At 36.2% G+C, this 18856-nt stretch overlaps 3 protein-coding genes across 3 annotated transcripts; 1 reads left to right on the top strand and 2 right to left on the bottom strand.

Annotated features, from left to right (window-relative positions):
- Positions 1–590: 590 nt before the first annotated feature.
- On the top strand, positions 591–12716 carry LOC101261088 (actin cytoskeleton-regulatory complex protein PAN1). Its single transcript, XM_010318181.4, has 14 exons — positions 591–1177; positions 2311–3403; positions 4746–4964; positions 7791–8020; positions 8769–8843; positions 9010–9081; positions 9155–9253; positions 9379–9447; positions 9524–9638; positions 10431–10499; positions 10650–10995; positions 11084–11125; positions 11298–11418; positions 11619–12716. The coding sequence occupies exons 1-14, from the start codon at positions 1040–1042 to the stop codon at positions 12516–12518; spliced, it is 3588 nt and encodes a 1195-aa protein (XP_010316483.2). The 5' UTR covers positions 591–1039; the 3' UTR covers positions 12519–12716.
- Positions 12717–13218: 502 nt separating this feature from the next.
- LOC101245426 (amino acid transporter AVT3C-like) lies at positions 13219–14574 on the bottom strand. Its single transcript, XM_026029471.2, is given in 3 exon segments — positions 13219–13651; positions 13654–13680; positions 13683–14574. Coding segments are annotated over 3 exon segments (1257 nt in total). The 3' UTR covers positions 13219–13313.
- A 593-nt stretch (positions 14575–15167) lies between these two features.
- Positions 15168–16885, bottom strand: LOC101261384 (transmembrane amino acid transporter family protein). The gene has a single exon (NM_001348448.1). The coding sequence runs from the start codon at positions 16657–16659 to the stop codon at positions 15382–15384; it is 1278 nt and encodes a 425-aa protein (NP_001335377.1). The 5' UTR covers positions 16660–16885; the 3' UTR covers positions 15168–15381.
- Positions 16886–18856: the final 1971 nt, after the last annotated feature.

The raw sequence follows: 18856 nt of genomic DNA, 5'->3' as shown, positions 1-18856 counted from the left end.
ATTCTCGCTCGCCTCTCTTGATTTATACACAGAAGTGTATAATTCTGTTTTTGTTTTGTATAAAGCGAGAGAAAATTGTATATACACATGCAAAAATATATATCTTCGTGTTATACACTTAATTATACAATTTACAAACATTTTACTTCAAATATTGCAGAGAAAAAAGCCAACGAATTATACAATTGCGAATTATACAATTGCAGTGAAATATAATTTTCTCTAGTTTTATATAACAGAAGTGTATATATTGTGTTTCTGTGTTTTGTATAAAGCGAGAGAAAAACATATATCTTCCTGCTATACATTTATAATTATGCGATATACATACATTTTAATTCGATTCAACTGTATGCAAAACAAATTTTATAAAAATATTGCAGCGAAAAAAAGCAGCGAATTATACAATTGTGCATTATACAATCGTAGTTAAATAGGATAGCGAATTATACAATTGCAGCAAAATAGGCCAGTGAATTATACAATTTAGGCCAGCGAATTATACAATTGTATATGTATAGCGAATTATACAGTTTTATTTTTGCTATGAAGCGCAATTATGCAAATTTTGCTATAATATAGAAATATGATTTTTTTTTGGCTATATGTGAAAGTTGCCCATTAGATTCATTTTAACGATAAAAAAACAATTAACTAATAAATTAAAAAATATTTTTTACAGTTTTCGATAAATATAAAAATTACAGCACACAATGATGATATGGTCGAAAAAAAGCATATTATTATTATTATTTTTTTTTAATTTTTTTTTTGGTTAAAAAAACAAAGGTGTGAAGGTGCAATCAAAAGAGAGAGTAATGCCTATGTGCATTGTGCTGTCCGAAGCACAAACCCCATCAAACTTCTGACATCACTTTTCTCGATCCCCCGCCTATCGATACCACCACTGTCCACTGTCCGGCGGCGGCGGCGGCGGCGGATCACCACCTGGGATCTTCTTAAACCTCTCTAATTCTCTGCCCTATTCCTTATCACAGATCTAATTCAGTATTCTCAAACTGATTGAATCGACTCAGTAATGGCTGCGCAGAACCAAACGGATCAATTTGAGGCTTATTTTCGCAGAGCAGATTTGGATCAGGATGGTCGGATCAGTGGTGTTGAGGCTGTTTCCTTCTTTCAAGGCTCTAATTTGCCTAAACCAGTCCTTGCTCAGGTTCGTTCGTCCACTTCTGTCTTCTCTTATTGTCTTCCTTCTTCATCTATTAGAGTGAAGGAGAAGTAAGGAAATTGAAGCTAGTTATTGACAGTTTACCAAGTTATCATGTAGTATGCGTCTTTTTTCGGTGATTTGAATTGTTGCAAGTCCAGTTGCTACTATTACTTGTCAATCCGTATATGTTTTGAACCCCAACAATTTACCGCCAATGAAATCCAACAAACCGAGTAAGGAGAGTAGAGTATAGGTAGTAGACCTTACCCCCACCCAGTGAGCCTCACTTCTCATTGCAATGCCATGCCTTTCTACCTCTTCTTCCATGACTTGATTTATTGCTATTGATGGCTTATACCTGTTCTACTATTCTTGCTACAATTGAGTGGGCTCAATTCATTTTATTGTCAAATACTTTGAAGTGTTCCGGTTATTTGAGCTTTCAAATTGTTGCTAGACAGCAGGAATTGGGTGTTTTGGGATGAAAGACATGGTTTAATTTAGTAAAAAGAAGCAGAGAAATTCACAATTGTTGCGTTTGATGAATATTTGGAACTCAATGAAAACAATATGAAAACAGGTAGCAGATATGAGATACATGAAAAGTTTAGTCAGAGTATTAGTGAAATGGCTACATATTTTAATTTTTGAAATCTTAACGTTTATGTCCAGTAATATAACAAAATGAATAGCAATCTGGTAACTTAGAATAGAAGATAGTAAATAGTAGAGTTTGAAATTTGAAACTAGGACGACTACTAACATGTGTTAGAGCCACTTGAGAATGTAACAAAATTTGCAGATAGCTCCGTGGTTTAGGCTGCTTGAGTGGTAAGACTCAGATATTATTGTTGTTGATACTTGATAAAGTAGTGCAACAACAATTATGATGCTTGCCAGAAGACAGGTCTAGAAACAGATTGCAAGATAATCTAGATGTGGAAGAAGTTATAGATCGTAATTGTCCATCTGCAACTCCTGCTCCTGGATCTATCAATTTCCTCTTGTCTTCTTACTACAGTTCACGTGTTCTTTTGCCTTTATGCAGATATCTGCAGCTCCTGTCTAACGTCTGGATCTTTCATTTTTCCCATGTCTTCTTACTACAGTTAACGTGCTCTTTTGCCTTTATGCAGATATGGACATATGTTGATCAAAGTCGGACCGGTTTCCTTAGCCGTCAGGAATTTTTCAACTATCTTAAGCTTGTTACAGTGGCGCAGAAACGAGAGTTGACCCCAGAAATAGTGAAAGCTGCACTATTTACGCCAGCTTCAGCTAAAATTCCTGCCCCACAGATAAACCTTGCAGCTGTAGCAGGTCCTCGTCCAGCAAATAGAGTTGGTTCTGCAGTGCCTCCAGTTAGTCGTGCTGCTCCAACAGAAGCACCGAGTTTTGGCATTAGGGGTCAACAGGGTTTACCAGTTCCGCAGAGCCAGTATATGCGGCCTCCTCGACCCTCCGTTCAAAGCACCAGTTTCCCATCTCAATCAGGTGCTTCTAGTCATGGAATGCCTGGTGGTACCATGGCAGCTTTTAGTCAAGCCAATTCTTCTGATTGGCTTTCTGGTAATGGTGGCTCCCAAGCAGCTGTTACTTCCCAAGCTCCTAATATCAGTATAAATTCTAGAAGTCAGGATGGATTTGATCATGCTTCTCCACAACAGAACCAACAAAAGACCACTTATTCGGCAACACCAGGTTCATCAAATTTAAATGATGCCGCTCTGCTTGGTAACCAGCCAGATGTTAAGGATCCTAAAGCCGTTCCAGTTTCAGGAAATGGATTTGCATCTGACTCGCTTTTTGGAGATGCTTTTTCAGTTGCATCAGTTCAACCAAAACAAAACTCCGCACCTAGTATATCTTCTGCTGGCAGCTTTCCAGTCTCACCAGCCATTGTCTCTGCATCTGCAGGGCTCCAACATCCAGTAAAGGCCAGCCCAATTGTTTCACAAGTTGCACTTCCGCAGAAACCAGTAAATCAGCATCAGCAAGCTCAGTTGACTGGGAGACCAAACAAACAGGTCTTAGTGCCAAGTGCTGGTGCAAATCCTAATGCAGCTGGAAATTCTCGTTCCAGTCAGTCTCAGATTCCTTGGCCAAGAATGACCCGGTCTGATTATCAGAAGTACAGCAAAGTATTTATGGCTGTGGACTCAGACAGGGATGGAAAAATTTCTGGCCTGGAGGCAAGGAACCTCTTTCTAAGTTGGAAGCTGCCTCGAGGTTTGATTTCCTTACTGCCATGATGATTTGTGAAATACCATGTTCATTCTGGTTTAATTCCGAGACAGATATTTATTTGGTAATTACAAATATCTATTAGTGGTTTTGTTTCGATCAACTGATTGTGTTATGTATCCTTTAGTTACTACCAAGTGATTTGGGACATCAATATTTGCTGCTGTTCTTGCAGTTGGAAGGCTTTAATTTGGATGATTGGGACTCTGGGACATTGATTGATCCCTGTGGTAGCTTGTAATTTTAGAAAGTTGGTCACGAGTTTGTTTGATTATTCTTTGTGGGAAGGGCGAGCTTAATGCCCCTTAATCTTCTTAAACTTGCTATTTGACTTTCAACTTCGGTAGCTGTGTTGTTCCGCAATTGTATTTTTAGAGAAATGATGTTTTATCAAATCTGCAGCGTTGGGGAAGTGCTGAAACAGTACAAGTGAACAAAAAACAAAAGAAAATCATGTTCTAATCGTACAGGGACCCTAAGAGGCTAAGTATTGATTCTGCTTCATATTTGAATTCATCTTTACACCCAAAAAAAAAAAAGTGTACACTCAGAATTGATTTGCTAGATTGAGTAATTGTACTTCATTTATTAACTAGAAGTACAAGTTGTCTCGATAAGAATTCCTTGATAAACTTATTTTTTAATTAGGTTTCATTAGTGATAGAGATTTAAGAGCCAAGTGGATATGTTAGAAATCCAATTATTCCTATAAAAGATAAATCATCTATCCTTAATTTTTTTCGTTTCAGAAAGCCGGTTTACTTCTTACAAACTATAATTCTTTGTTTGGAAGAGCTTAAACCAGATAAGTTATTTAGTTAATCATGATCTCCCTGTGAAATCGGCTATTTGAAATACTTATTTAGTTAATCATGATATCTCCCTGTGAAATTGGCTATTTGAAATACTTATGTTAGATGCACCATACTATTAAATAGTGGAACTTGATTAGGTAGCTCACTTCTTGCCTCCACAAACTTTTTCTTGCTTGGTAAGGGCTTTGCATCATAAGATTCTTAGGCTTACAGTGGTTATGGTTTTCATTCAAACATCTAGTAGCTTTTCTTGAAATTTGGAATGTGTGGCGACTCTTTACTTCTCAATAGTTCTGTATAGCGCATCGTTTTATGTTCCGTCGGGGTTATGCACTTCGTACTTTTAGCAGGCTACAATTTCCTTACAGGTCTTTTAAGATATTTTTGTGCTGTCTATTATGACCCTTGGCACAACATTCTTCTTGCTCATGAGAACTCATGCTGAATTTTCTTTATATCTCTTAGCTTTTGGTCCTCCAGAACAATAATATGGTATGCTTTTTGTTTGTCAGAGGTGCTGAAACAGGTGTGGGATTTATCTGATCAAGACAACGACAGCATGCTGTCTTTAAGGGAATTCTGCATTGCGCTTTACCTGATGGAGCGGCACAGGGAAGGTCACCCTCTTCCTTCAGTCCTTCCGACCAATCTTATTTTCGACGAGTCGTTATTACCTGCTTCTGGTCAGCCTGTCCCACCACATGGTGCTGTTGCTTGGAGACACACACCAGGTAAATTTATTTCCTGTTTTTATAACAGTCATTATGCATGGCTCATGATTAGTGAATGCACATATGTGTATTAGCAAATAAAGCAGCTGATTCTGTTTTGATTAGTATATACAGGCATCTAAAGGCGTTTCTAAAGGTCTTGATTCTCTCCATCTATAGACTGAGGTTTTCAACTAGATACTTAAGGATGTTTGGATCGACTTTTTAAAGAAGCTTATAAGTTAAAATGCTAAAAGTCATAAATTGGTCATACCCAACTTATGCCTTTTAGCTTATTTTTGTACTTTTTTGACCTAAAAGTAGGTGTTACAAGCACTTTTTGTCATATCCAAACACTTCGAAAAATTAAATAGAGCTTAAAAGCCAAAAAGCTACTTAAAATAAGTCAATGCAAACAGCCTCTTAGACGCTTTCCCGTTACATGATATCAGAGCCTAAACTTCGGTAAGCCTGTTTCATACTTATAAGTCAGCATTCAAGTCATAGTGGGAAGCCCAAAAATCAAGTTACAAATGCGAAGGGTGTTGAGGTGTATAATATTTCCATTCCTATTTATGTCACACACTTCCTTTTTGTCCTTTCCCAAAAAGAATGATATTGGAAACAATTAACTTTATACTTCCCATTTTACCCTGAATGAGAAGCTTGTGTAACAGCACAAATGTTACAGCATGGTCAAGGCAACAAGATTCATATATTTTAGAGCTGCACAAATGCTATGACGTATTTTGGGTCACAAGTGGTCCAGTTTCCATTTTATTCTTTTAACTCTCTGTTGAGTCAAGCTAGGTCACATAAATTGGAACAAAGGAGATGTAAGGGCACTTGAAGTGGTCTTTAAATGTCTTGTTCCAATCAACCTTAACTTAAGGTTGTTGAGTTCGATGCTAAGATTCTTTCACTCTTTGCATTATAAGCATTTCATATGATGATAACTTTGTATATATAATGTGCCCAATTCACAATTTACTTAAACTTGAATCACAAAATATGAGTAGCCATATTTTGATCTGTAATAATATTATTTGAATGTCGAGAAATTATCTCTGAGCCTAAAATTTCCTCCAGAGCACGCCTTAATATATCTGTGTGTAGACCAAGTTTTATTGGATGAGAGGAGAGACTAAAAGTTGTCTTCTCTTTTTCTTCTACATATTTGGGAGTTAATTGTATGGCCAGTTACAAGCTGTTGTCATCTTTGTAGCTTTTAGAAATATATTAGCTATCACACCCAAGGGTGTGGCACAGTGTTCAATGAAGTGATAGAGAACCATGAGGTCCGGGGTCCAAATCTCGGTGGACGCAAAAACAGGGGTGGAGCTAGGGGTGTCAAATGGGTGTGTTGGGCTGAAATTGAAAATATTAAAATGGGTTGAGATAGAAGTCGGGTTGGGTCTTGAACTGCGTTGGGCTCAAATGGGCTTAAAAATGGTTGGGTTTTGACCTGCGCAATTTGACCCGATCAATCTTACTAATTTAACATATTGATATTTAACTTTTATAATTACAATTTGAATTTTAGCTCGAAATTATTTTTTTAAAAAGGTAACAAATGGATAGATAAACCCTAAAAGATGCTAAATAGATAATAATTTATACCTTAAATATAGAAACATATCTTAATAAAAAGTTTTAAAACGGGTTGAAATTGGAGATTGAATTGGGCTCAATTGAGGATTCTCTTCAAATGGGTTATGCTTGAATAGGTTGAGATTGAACCCAATTCAAATTATCTTGAGCCCAACCCTTAAAATTCTGGGCGGATTATCTATGTTTGGGTTCACTTTTGACACCCCTAGGTGGAGACAACTTTTGCCAAAGGGATCCAAAAAGGTAAAAAGAATTTTACCAATTATGTGAAGTTACCTTTTCTCAAAAAAAGGTAAAAAGAATGTCTCTTGTGAGACTCGAACCGACAACTGTGGGCTACACATTATGTCCTTCGGCCGCTGAGCTGCAGTGCATATTGTGTAAAGGGAATTCAACAACAAACCCAATGTAATTCCCCAAGTGGGGTTCGGGATGGTAGTGTGTACGCAAATCTTACTATTGCCTTCACAAGGCAGGGAGGCTTTTTCGAAGACCTTCGGCTTAAGTAGGAACGACTCATCAAAATATGTTTATACATGTCCGTCTCATACAATCAGATCAATCAATCAATCATCCCCGAGCAGCCTGTTAAGGGGATTCAAAACTTAATATTTATATATGATTTAGTAAATTGGCCTTATATATAAAGTGTAAGTTTCCGACAAAGGGGTTCAGTTGAACCCCCTTGTACCCCCCTAGTTCCACGCCTACGCAAAAGCACCAGGTGATTTCTTTTCATCTATCCATGCCTTAGTAGAAAGAGTTACCCGGTACCTGTGTTGATGGGAGGCTGTATTGGAGCTATATTTAAAGTTTCGAAAATAACATTTGTTTGAGCATTCAGGTATGAAATACAAGCATAAGGCTTCATACAATAGAAGTAAAAGCACTTTATATTTACTCGAAGAGAGTGCACCAAATAGAAGAAAGAGGAAATTAGTAGTATTTTGCAATCTATATATTTCATTTGAACCTCCTCCTATTTTCCAAGGTAGGTAGTTCCGGTTCCTAAATCAAACTCTCTTCCTCCTCATTTCAAGAAGGAAAGCTAACATCATCTAAAAATTTGTCCTCGTATTGCACGATATAATTCTAGTGTATATTGTATAGCAGAAAAAGCACTGTCAATCAGTCTAGGACTTCGGTAGTATGTTATTTGGTATCCATGTCAGTCTAGATAATTCTCCTCCTGTTTCTTGTCTTTTGATTTAGTTTCCTGATTCTTTTCATTTCCAGCCACCCAGCAAACACAGGGGCCAAGGGTTGTTCCAGGACAGATGGCTTCTGGCGCTCCAGGAAGGCCTCCACGTCCAGTTCCTATTCCCCAGCCCAATGAAGTTGTGCAGCCTGGTCAACAGAAGCCTAAAGTTCCTGCACTGGAGAAGCATCTTGTGGACCAACTTAGTCAAGAGGAACAGGATGCATTGAGTTCAAAGTTCCAGGAAGCAACTGATGCAGAAAAGAAGGTGAAATTTAACTGTTCTTGGCTACCATTTCCTTTCTTCCTTGCTCTTTTCTCAGTTCTTCCAATACTCCCTTTTTTCCCCATGGTTATCTAAATTTACATTTCACAAATTGGGTCTTTAACCAAACAAGTGAGAAAACAAATTGCAATTTGAGATAAATCTTGAACAGTATGTGTCTACTAGTGAAGTGTGTGAATGCGACTGCCATTTTAACACTTGCACCTAGATGCAGTTCTGTGCATTGCAGGAAACTTGGCAGTATTTGCTGGTGTGTTCTGTCTTCTTTTATTTCAACACTAGATTATATTGTATTTATTTGTTGAAACTGATGTACTAGAAGGCAAATGAACACTTTTCTTTCGGAACCAATTGACAAATAATTTGTCTGATGTGTCAAACAACAATGCTACATTTAATTTGCTTCAGAATGTGAATTATGTGCATGGCATGGATACTGTTGTGTTTGTCTTGTCATAATTTCCTTGGTTATCATGTCAGTTGTAGCACTAACTTTTGATTATTTGTCAGTGTTTAGAGAACTATAATCAATGAATATTTGGCATTTTTTAAATTTCCTTAATTGTTAATTTGATGCTATGGAGGACCTGAGACTGATCTTCAAGTGTGAATTTAACTTAATTCTAGTGGAGCCTCTTCTTATGTCTGTTGGTGCTTCTTTACTTCCAAGTGCTTGTAACTGCCAACATTAATTAATATAATTTCCTCCCTCTATGCTATAATATTGAAGGTCATGGAATTGGAGAAGGAAATTTTAGAAGCAAAAGAAAAAATTCAGTTCTACCATGCAAAGATGCAAGAAATAGTGAGTGTCTGATCTTTATGCACCTCAACTTCAATCAATTATATTCAGGGATCTAGATATTGCTTTCTTTTGTTAAGGTAAATAATTTCATTAACAATTGTATACCAAAAGAAGAGATCCTACAACGCTAAAATGGTCTGCGTTCTCCTGTTATTTCTTTATCCAGATTTTATACAAAAGTCGATGCGACAATAGACTAAATGAGATCACCCAAAGAACTTCTGCTGACAAAAGAGAGGTAAAAACTTTTCTCAACATAGGGAAACCACATCTCATATATGTTGTTTAACTTAAAATGGAGAATTTGACAGGTTGAGTTATTGGCTAAAAAATATGAAGAGAAATACAAGCAGACAGGAGACGTTGCTTCTAAATTGACCATTGAAGAGGCCACCTTTCGGGATATTCAGGTATTTGTGGATTTGTTTTGTCAAATGCATTGGTGTAAAGTTAACTTCCCTTTCTCATATTTTCTTTTAAATCATGTGAAATTGGCCTGTGTTTAAATGGTGTTATGTTGGTGAACCTTTTATAGGAGAAAAAAATGGAGCTATACAAGGAAATTGTTAAAATGGATCAAGATGGCAAGACTGATGGTATCCAGGTTGGAATATTGTCTCACTACTCAATTTGGAAGAGATAAGTTGAACTTTTTTGAAGCAATCATTTCTCTTTTATAGGACCGTGCTAGTCACATTCAGGTGAACCTTGAGGAGCTAGTAAAATCACTGAATGAACGGTGCAAAACTTATGGTTTACGAGCTAAACCAACTACACTGCTTGAGCTTCCATTTGGTAATTATACAAGTCTTTTATACTTAGTGTGAAGATATGAGCTTTCATTTGGTTGTCTCATCTATTGCTATATTTTTATTTTGAAATCAGTAAAATCTAATAAAGATCGTTTCAAAAATATAACTCCAATGCCTTGTTTTTGGGTGCTGAATTGTGACTTAAACTATTGTTCCTGAGAAGAATCTTGATGATAAAAAATGGTTCCCTGGAAGAAATTGTGATTCTAGCGGAGTCTGTTCTGTTTAAGAAGTGCCATTTGAGTTTCACCTATCTTGATTCTTGGCTAATAATATAATGAGCTGGACGGGCCTGCAAAAAGAATTTTCCATGAGGCACGTTAGCTGGACATTCGACCTCCTATAACAGAGATCCAAAATTCACTAGTCAATCTCAAGCCGAAGCCTTTCATTCTTCCAGCCAATTTGAGTGTATTCTTTATTGGGGCATTAGAATTAACTTGTTACCGACTGTTTATGGATTTGACTCTTTTGGCCAGTATTTCTCTAAAGAAACCTCAAATTCAAAATACGAGGTCTTCCCTCTTTATATTTACCTCATGACCATTTAGTACATGGTATGATGCTAATATTTTTCTTTGGAGATCCGTGTGTATTCTCCGTTGGTCTGCAATTTGTAGTGCCAAGTAGGAGGTGTGTGATGTATATAACTTTAGCCACTGGCACAAGCATTAAATTTATGATACCTAAGTTCAATGTGTTTTCTTGTCTGTGATTTTCGTTGATGTAAATTCTTTTCAAATGCTTTCTCATACTATTATTTGTATTTTCGAAGGTTGGCAACCAGGCATCCAAGAGGTTGCAGCAGACTGGGATGAAGAGTGGGATAAGTTTGAAGATGAAGGTATGTTTTAAGAAGTCAGCTTGTTAATCGAAGTGCTGACACTCAAAATGCCTCCAGAGGCCAGTGAATCAGTTTTATTTCTTCTTTGTGTTGCTTTTGGATGTGAGCGCAAATTTGGCTCACTTCGTTGTTGAACTCTTTTTCTTCCAGGATTCACATTTGTGAAAGAGCTGACACTCGATGTGAAAAACGTCATTGCCCCTCCTAAAACAAAGTCATCATTGGTTCGTGAGAAAGCATCTTCTTTAGCTGAACATGATTCTGGAAAATCATCTGCTGATGCTGATACTGATGCAAAGATAGATAAGCTGTCAAACCATGTACAAGCTAGAGAAGTTGGTGACATGGAATCTGCACATGGACATCAGCAAACAGCAAGAAGTCCAACTGATAGTCCATCAAGGAGTAATGCAGTTGAAAGCCCGTCAAAAGAAGTCCAAGAGTCTATGTACGGGAAGGATGTCAGTTTTGATGGTTCACCCCATGGTGCGCAAAGGTAATGTGGCGGTTCTCTCTTCTTTAGGTCATTTAGTCTATCATGCTCTCTTTTTCCTATTAAAGAATTCTGAGTATGTTCTGTACAGGAAGGAGACTAGTTTTGATGGTTCACCCAATGCTGCCCAAAGGTAATATGGTGGTTCTCTTCCTAGTTTTTGTGATTCAGTATACCACGTTCTTTTGTTTTGCGATGACCACAAGTTGCCTAGAATACTTAATTGTAGAGGGTTTTCACCTTCTACAAATTATTGTGTAGTTCCCTAGATATCTGAATCTCTTCGTTTGATTTTACGAGTGCAGTGAACACTGGGGTACTGAATCTGTGTTCTCGAGGGATAAAGGTTTTGATGGATCTGGCTGGGGTACATTTGATACCAACTTTGACACTGATGCTGCATGGGACGTCAATTCTGTTGCAAAGGTAAAAATAGATTATTTTGCATTTTCTTTTTCACTTTTGCAACTGCTTGGTTAGATGAAGACCTTATCATGTTGTAGAACATTATTGTCTAGGCAACCTTCTACTCGTTCGCAGAGTTTGTCTCGTTTCTTAGAATACCTTTGACATTATTTGAAAGCTGAAAGTCCACGTTATATTGCTTACTTTCTTTGTTTATGCAGGATTCAGATCATGACAATCTCAAGGAATCTTCTCTTTTTGGAGATGATGATTGGGGCTTAGCCCCTATTAAAACGGGGTCCAAACAGTCCAACACACTACCGAATCAAATGCCATCCTTTGATTCTGTTCCTAGCACGCCAAGTTACAATGCTGGGATAGACAACACGTTCCCCAAACAAAGCCCTTTCTTTGATTCTGTTCCTAGCACTCCAAGTTACAATGCTGGGTTCAGTTATTCAGACAACACATTCCCGAAGCAAAGCCCTTTCTTTGATTCTGTTCCAAGTACCCCAAGTTACAACTCTGGATTCACTCAGACTGATAACTTGTTCTCGAGGCAAAGTCCCTTCTTTGATTCTGTTCCTAGCACACCAGCTTATAATTCAGGAGGCTCCCCGAATGCAGATAATATGTTCCAGAATAAGAGTCCGTTTGCCTTTGGGGACTCGGTTCCAAGCACACCTATGTACAGTTCTACAAACTCGCCTCGCAGACATAGTGAAGGATTTGAAGAAAACTCGAACAGCTTCTCCAGATTTGATTCCTTTAACATGAATGATAGTGGCCCCTTTGGCACCCGTGACTCTCTTTCAAGATTTGATTCAATGCGCAGCACCAGAGACTCTGACTACGATCATGGTTCATTCCAGCAACGGGACTCATTTGCTAGGTTTGATTCATTTCGCAGCACCGCAGACTCTGACTATAATTTTGGGCTCTTTCCTCCTCGCGAATCACTAAGTAGGTTTGATTCCATGAGTAGTACCAGGGACACAGATCATCGTCATGGTTTCACATCTTTTGATGATGCGGATCCGTTCGGTTCAAATGACCCATTTAAGACGTCGGCCGAGAGTCAGACACCAAGGAGAGATTCTGATAGTTGGAAAGCGTTTTGACGGGATGATGGAGTACTAGTGCTAAGTCATTTTATTCTATTTCATTTTTATCATTTGGCCAGTTTGTTGTTTGTAGGTATGTAATGTTGTGACTAGATAAAACATGTGTGCGGCATGCGTTGCTATCAAGATATAAGCTGTGTTGTACTATTATTTGTTAGCTTGATTTTATTTTTTTAAAAAAATATTCCATGTGAATTTTGACCTTTTCCACCACATTATTTTTTCGGAACTTCAAGGTGGACACAACTTTTGCTGGTCACCCATATTGAATGTATAAAGTGTATAATGAGCATTTTTTATCAGTTGATATTGGAGAGTTATTTTGTTTTATGAGTGGATTTGGGATCCTTGTAACTGATTCTTTTTTTTTTGGGTGCATTTTGTGCTCCCATCTTGTCACTTGTGTTGTATTGCTTAACTAATTGAACTATGGATTGATAGTAAAAGAAGTGTTCTTATATTGTATTTTTCTTTTTCTTTTCTTGTTGGTATGTGCTGTTTATACTAGTATGGAAAGAACAAAGGTAAATCTTCTTTTGCCACTAAAGCGTGTTTTTCTTAAGAAAAAATTAGGGGGTATGGTGTAGCGGATTACAATGTGGGAATTGAAGCATCACTTACTTCAGATAGCCAACTAACCGAGCTATTTGATAAAATAGATAGCCAACTAACCGAGCTATTTGATAAAATTCTCCACTTTCTGCCATTAACGAGTAGTTTCACTCAATAGATTAATCAGGCTGCAAAATATGCATCTTATAAAATATCTTCACATGAAAAATAAAGAAAAAGCTAAGCCATTTCTGAAATGATCTTTGCCAAGGATGAAGAGGTTCCATAGACTGCAAATGTTGTGCCCATGACAATAAATGCAGCATCTATAGCTAAACTATACCAGCCCAGCTCATCCTTAAAGACGATCAAGTGAAAAAAAGCAGGCAACACAAACCCCAAAACAACACTCACACTGCTACCAACCAATGACATGAAATCAGCAAAATTTGGTACTGTCAATGACACAAAACAGACTGTCAAAACCATAAGCCATATCAACCACAAACAGTATCTGCCTTCACAGAATCTCCTTTCCATCACTTCATAAACTGGATTCATCATCAGTGGAAAGCCAAGAAGAGGTTTATGCAAAGACCAAGCTGCTAACCGATCCCTGTTGAAAATTAGCGGTGATTATATCCTTGGTCTCTTCCCCAAATGCAAAGTAACCCAATGCTCCAAATGCACCATATAAAATTGCTACAAAGGCAACTGACAAACCCAATATTTTCCCAAACTTGTTCTTGTCTCTTGTCTCAGATTCCAGAGGCAACACCAATCCCATCCCTTCAAAAGCAAAAACAGCCACACCAAGACCGTAGAAAAACACATTGAATCCACCAAACATTTCTAAACTAGGCCTGTTCTTGAGGTAAATTAACACATCTTCAACCATCACTACACCCAAAGCTCCTAAATCAACAATTTCAGCAAAAATACTCAAAGGGGCTAAAAGGGTTAGTGTGGGAACTGAATTCAACCCTAACTGGAATGGGAAACAGCTCCAAATATACACCGATTTAGGCGAAAATCCCAAGATTCTGGGATTTGCTTCTGTGACAGAAGAATTAAACAAATATACTAAAGTATTACCAATGAAAATCATGTATCCAACTGAAAAACATGCTTGGGAGAGAACAATCATAACATCAACAACTAAACGACCAATAGGTCCACACACAGCAAATCCCAAATCACCAAAAGATGAGATTTTTGCACCTTCAAACTGTGATTCAAGCTTACGCCTAGAATAAACAAGAAGCATCATACAGTAATAAGAAAGAGTGGCTATTGAGATGATCAAGAGAGGCCCCATTAACCATCCTGTTTTCTTGAATGTGTAGGGAAGTCCAAGAACTCCAGCACCAACTAAAGACATGAAAATATTTGCAGAAGTCTTTGAAGGAGAAGAAAGTTGTTGATTTTGGCCCAAAAAAGGCACATCCTCTCCAGGTATTTTCAGGGTTGATGAACTTGCTTCATCTGTCTCAAACCCCATTGTTGTCTAATGCCAATCAAGAACACAAAAAAGATTTATAAAAAGGAAATATTTTTGTTGTACATAACAGAAAATCCATTTGGGGACTCTCCTAATATAATTGGACTAATAAGACTTTTCCTTTATATGGTATACACAATCTGCACGTTTGTCTAGTGTCCACTCCACTCGGGTAATCTCGATTTTCGATTTTTAAAAATACTATATTATTATAAATAGCATCTCTATTTTCTTCAAATACCTTTTCTTAATTTGGGTGAAGTATTAATACTGTATTACAGTGGATGAAATTAATAACAATTGATGTGTTATCTTTTGATTCATGAACTAAGTATCTGTCAACTTACTATACTAAAGTCATTGAATGAAACAAAAATCTATAACGTATCATGTATTTCGATAAACAGTTGGATACGTTCATATGATCGCAAGAACTTCAAATGTTTATGTACTTTGATAGCACAAGAAAACTCAAAAACCAAGTTCATACATAGATAAGTCTTTGAAATGATTTCTACCAAGCAATTTCAAGAGTCTTTAACCTCATGTTATAATGCATAACATAACAAGTGGAGTATAGTATAAAGAGGAGATAACCAAATAGATCATTTTTGTGTAATTATAACTTCTTGTAGTAAATTCCAATCGTACATGAACATGACCCTCACACCCCTCAACATACTCAAAAATAATAGCTTAACAAATGAATTACTAGTAGGAACAAAGTGTGGACTTACTTGCCCTTTGCTTATGAATAAAAACAATCTCTTCAATATACATCTTATGAAATGCTATGAGGAAAAGAAACTAAGCTTTTTTTGCAAAGATCTCCATCAGGGAAGAAGAGGTTCCATAGACGGCAAAAATTGTGCCCATGACAATCAATGCAGCATCAGAAGCAAAACCATACCATCTCAATTCATCTTTGAACGCAATTAAGTGAAACAAAGAAGGCAACACAAATCCCAAAACAATGCACACACTGCTCCCAACAAGTGACAAGAAATCAGCAAAATTGGGCACCGCCAATGCAACAAAAGTCACTGCTAAAACCACAAGCCATCTCAACCACACACAGTACCTGCCTTCCCAGAATCTCCTTTCCATTACTTCATAGACTGGATTCATCATAAGGGGGAAAGAGAAAAACAGGTTTATGCAAAGGCCAAGTTGAACAAAGGTGCTGAGCAATCCCTGCCCAAGATTTGTAGTGATTATATCTTTAGTGTCTTCCCCAAATGCAAAGTAGCCCAATACTCCAAAAGCACCAAACAGCAATGATATGAAGCCCATTGCCAATCCCAAGATTTTCCCAAACTTGTCCTTGTCTCTTGTCTCTGATTCCAGAGGTAAGACCATACCAATCCCTTCAAAAGCATACACAGCCACACCAAGTCCATAGAAAAACACATTGAACCCACCAAACATTTCAAGAACAGGCCTGTTCTGAAGGTAAATCATCACATCCTCAACCATCACCACACCCATAGCTCCTAATTCAGCAATATCAGCAAAAATACTTAAAGGGGCTAAAAGGGTCAGAGTAGGTATTGAATTCAATCCCAACTGAAATGGGAAACAGCCCCATATATAAGCTGCCTTGGGTGAAAGTCCCAAGATTTTGGGATCAGGTTTTGCAATTGAATAATTGAACAAATATGCCAAAGTATTAGCCACAAAAATCAAGTAGCTAACGCAAAAACCAGCTTGAGATAGAATAATCATAAGATCAACAGACAATCTACCAACAGGTCCACACACAGCAAACCCCAAATCACCAAAAGATGAAATTTTTGCAGCTTTTATGTGGGATTCAATCTTACGCCTTGAATAGACCAAAAGCATCATACAGTAGTAGGTAAGAAAGGCAACTGAGAAGAGCATGATAGAACCCATAACCCATCCAGTTCTCTTAAAGGTGTAAGGAAGACCAAGAACTCCAGCTCCAACTATGGCTATGAAAACATTAGCAAAAGTCTTGGAAGGAGAAGAAAGATGTTGAATCTTGCCAAGAAGTGGTGTATCTTCTCTTGGGATACTCAAAACATGAGAAGATGAACTTGCTTCATCTTTCTTAAACCCCATACTCTTATTATCCCAAAATCAAGAATCCAATCAAACTTCTACACAAACCCCAGATATTAAAAATCAAAACTTTAAGATTTGATTAACAAGAAGAAGAAAAAAATCAAGATTGAATCTTTTCTCTTGCTCTTTTTGAATCTTCTTGGAAACAAGGTATATTTGGTATGAGTTTTTGAATCAAGATTGTAGTCTTTAAGCTGCCGACGGCTGTGGGGTGTGTTGAAATATGGTGGGGGCATGCAGAGCTGTAAGATTTCCAAATCAGTGCAAGTTGAAACTATCAAACAAGGTAAAGAAAAATAAAATAGTGACAATTGTGTTGGTTATTTCAAATACTAAATAATTTCTCTTATTCTAATTTTGGTCATGAATGAACCATTTAAAGAAAATCACTTTCAAATAATAAAGAAACTATAAATTTTAACATGAATGGTACTTGGTAAAATAAAGATAAAATGTTATATCTATATTGTTTTAAATGAATTAAGTAAAAGCATACATCTATTTTTTTTTTATATATAATGGATAAGTAGATGTGAATAAAATACAGAATTCATTTGATAGAGTATATAATAATAATGAAAAATAGAATACATTAGTAATGCTTGCATTAGTAATATTTGCATCAATTATGCAAGCATTATTTCTAATACATTGTTTGGTTTTGACGTATTTGAAATAACAATTATTACATAATTTTTATTAAAAATATATGTTTACAAATATACCCTTCACACTTATTTATTTGTACACTTCCTTTGCAATAAAGTTTTTTGCAAAAACATCAAAAAAAAAATTGCTAAAACATCATTAACTCTTTGTCTTCTTCTTTTTTTGTTTTCAAAAATAATATTAAACAGTTATACTATTTCTTCAAAATAATTTTGTGGAAAGTTGACAAATAATTTTTTATCAAATTTATCGTCATAATAGTAAAAAATTTAATTAAATTATATCGAAATCGAATTTTTTTTGTTAAAAAAAAAGATACTTAAAAGGTCATAAAACCTTTTAGGCCAATAAAAAGTTAAAAAGACACCGAAAAAAATAAATCAAAATAAAAACAAAAACTTATGACAACAAAGAAAATGAAAAGGCTTTTAAGGGTAGTTTTATAACTATATAATCTAATGCAAGTGTTAAAGTGCTATGTATTACTATTACCTAGAATTTCTTGATATTAGTAATACATAAGTTAATACACAATAGATACATGACATGAAAAAGTGTACTTAACAAGGTACTACTAATACACACACGTAATACATGCATTATATTTTCTAATACACTCTACCAAACGATCTCTAAATATTTTTTTACGACCTTACTTGTATATTAGTAGTATATTTAAGTAAGAGAGACTTTGTGTAATAAAGGAAACATTAAAAAGTAGAGATACTACGTAACCAAAAGTTAGAGAAAGTTTTCATTTTTGTTTGTTTGTGGTCGAAAAGAGGAAATGATAAGATCATTAAAACGTTGTTTTCCTCCCTTCTATTATTAGATTAGAAGGAACAAAAAAAACTTTTGAATTGGTCGTTTATGGAGGCTCTGCCAATAATTTTGTCAAACCATCATCATCATTGAAATAAAGAAAGGAAGTAGACACGTTGCATAGTTATTACGCACAAAAATCTCATGAAAAATACAATAATCATACTCTAATTTTCATACGAAGAGAATTAGTTTGAAAAACTTGAACAGTTTGTATTCAAAGTTTGTTAATTTCAAATACAAAACAAACACCAACCCTAAAAGATCTTTCATTAGGAAATGTGTCTGAATATTATTGACCTATTCATTTGTGTGCTTAAATATTTTGCATAATATCTTAGAAGACATCAAGAATATTTAAGCGTTTTGATGGTAGAAAATGATATTAAAAGATAATAAGAAAAGACACAGCAACTCATAGAATATCCAGAAGTATGTTCATTTTATTTCTTGTTATCGTCAAATCAACAAGTGCCAAAATTTATTTTGGGTGGTTCATCAATTAGAATCCCCTTTTGGATAAGAAGATTCTGTCTTTTCATTAACTTTTGCTCTTTTTAACCCCATTTGTGGCGACTCGTCTTGGGTTATTTGTTTGGGTACTTTGTTGATAATGAAGATAGTAAACATTGGGGACAAGGTCACTGTTTCTTTTTGTAATGACCTGGAGTCGTAATCTAACTTCACGAGATAGTGATAAGGT

Source organism: Solanum lycopersicum, chromosome 2, assembly GCF_036512215.1.
Source record: "Solanum lycopersicum chromosome 2, SLM_r2.1".
Lineage (NCBI taxonomy): Eukaryota > Viridiplantae > Streptophyta > Magnoliopsida > Solanales > Solanaceae > Solanum > Solanum lycopersicum.
The sequence above is the reverse complement of the archived record's forward strand: the minus strand, read 5'-3'. Positions and strand labels throughout refer to the sequence as shown.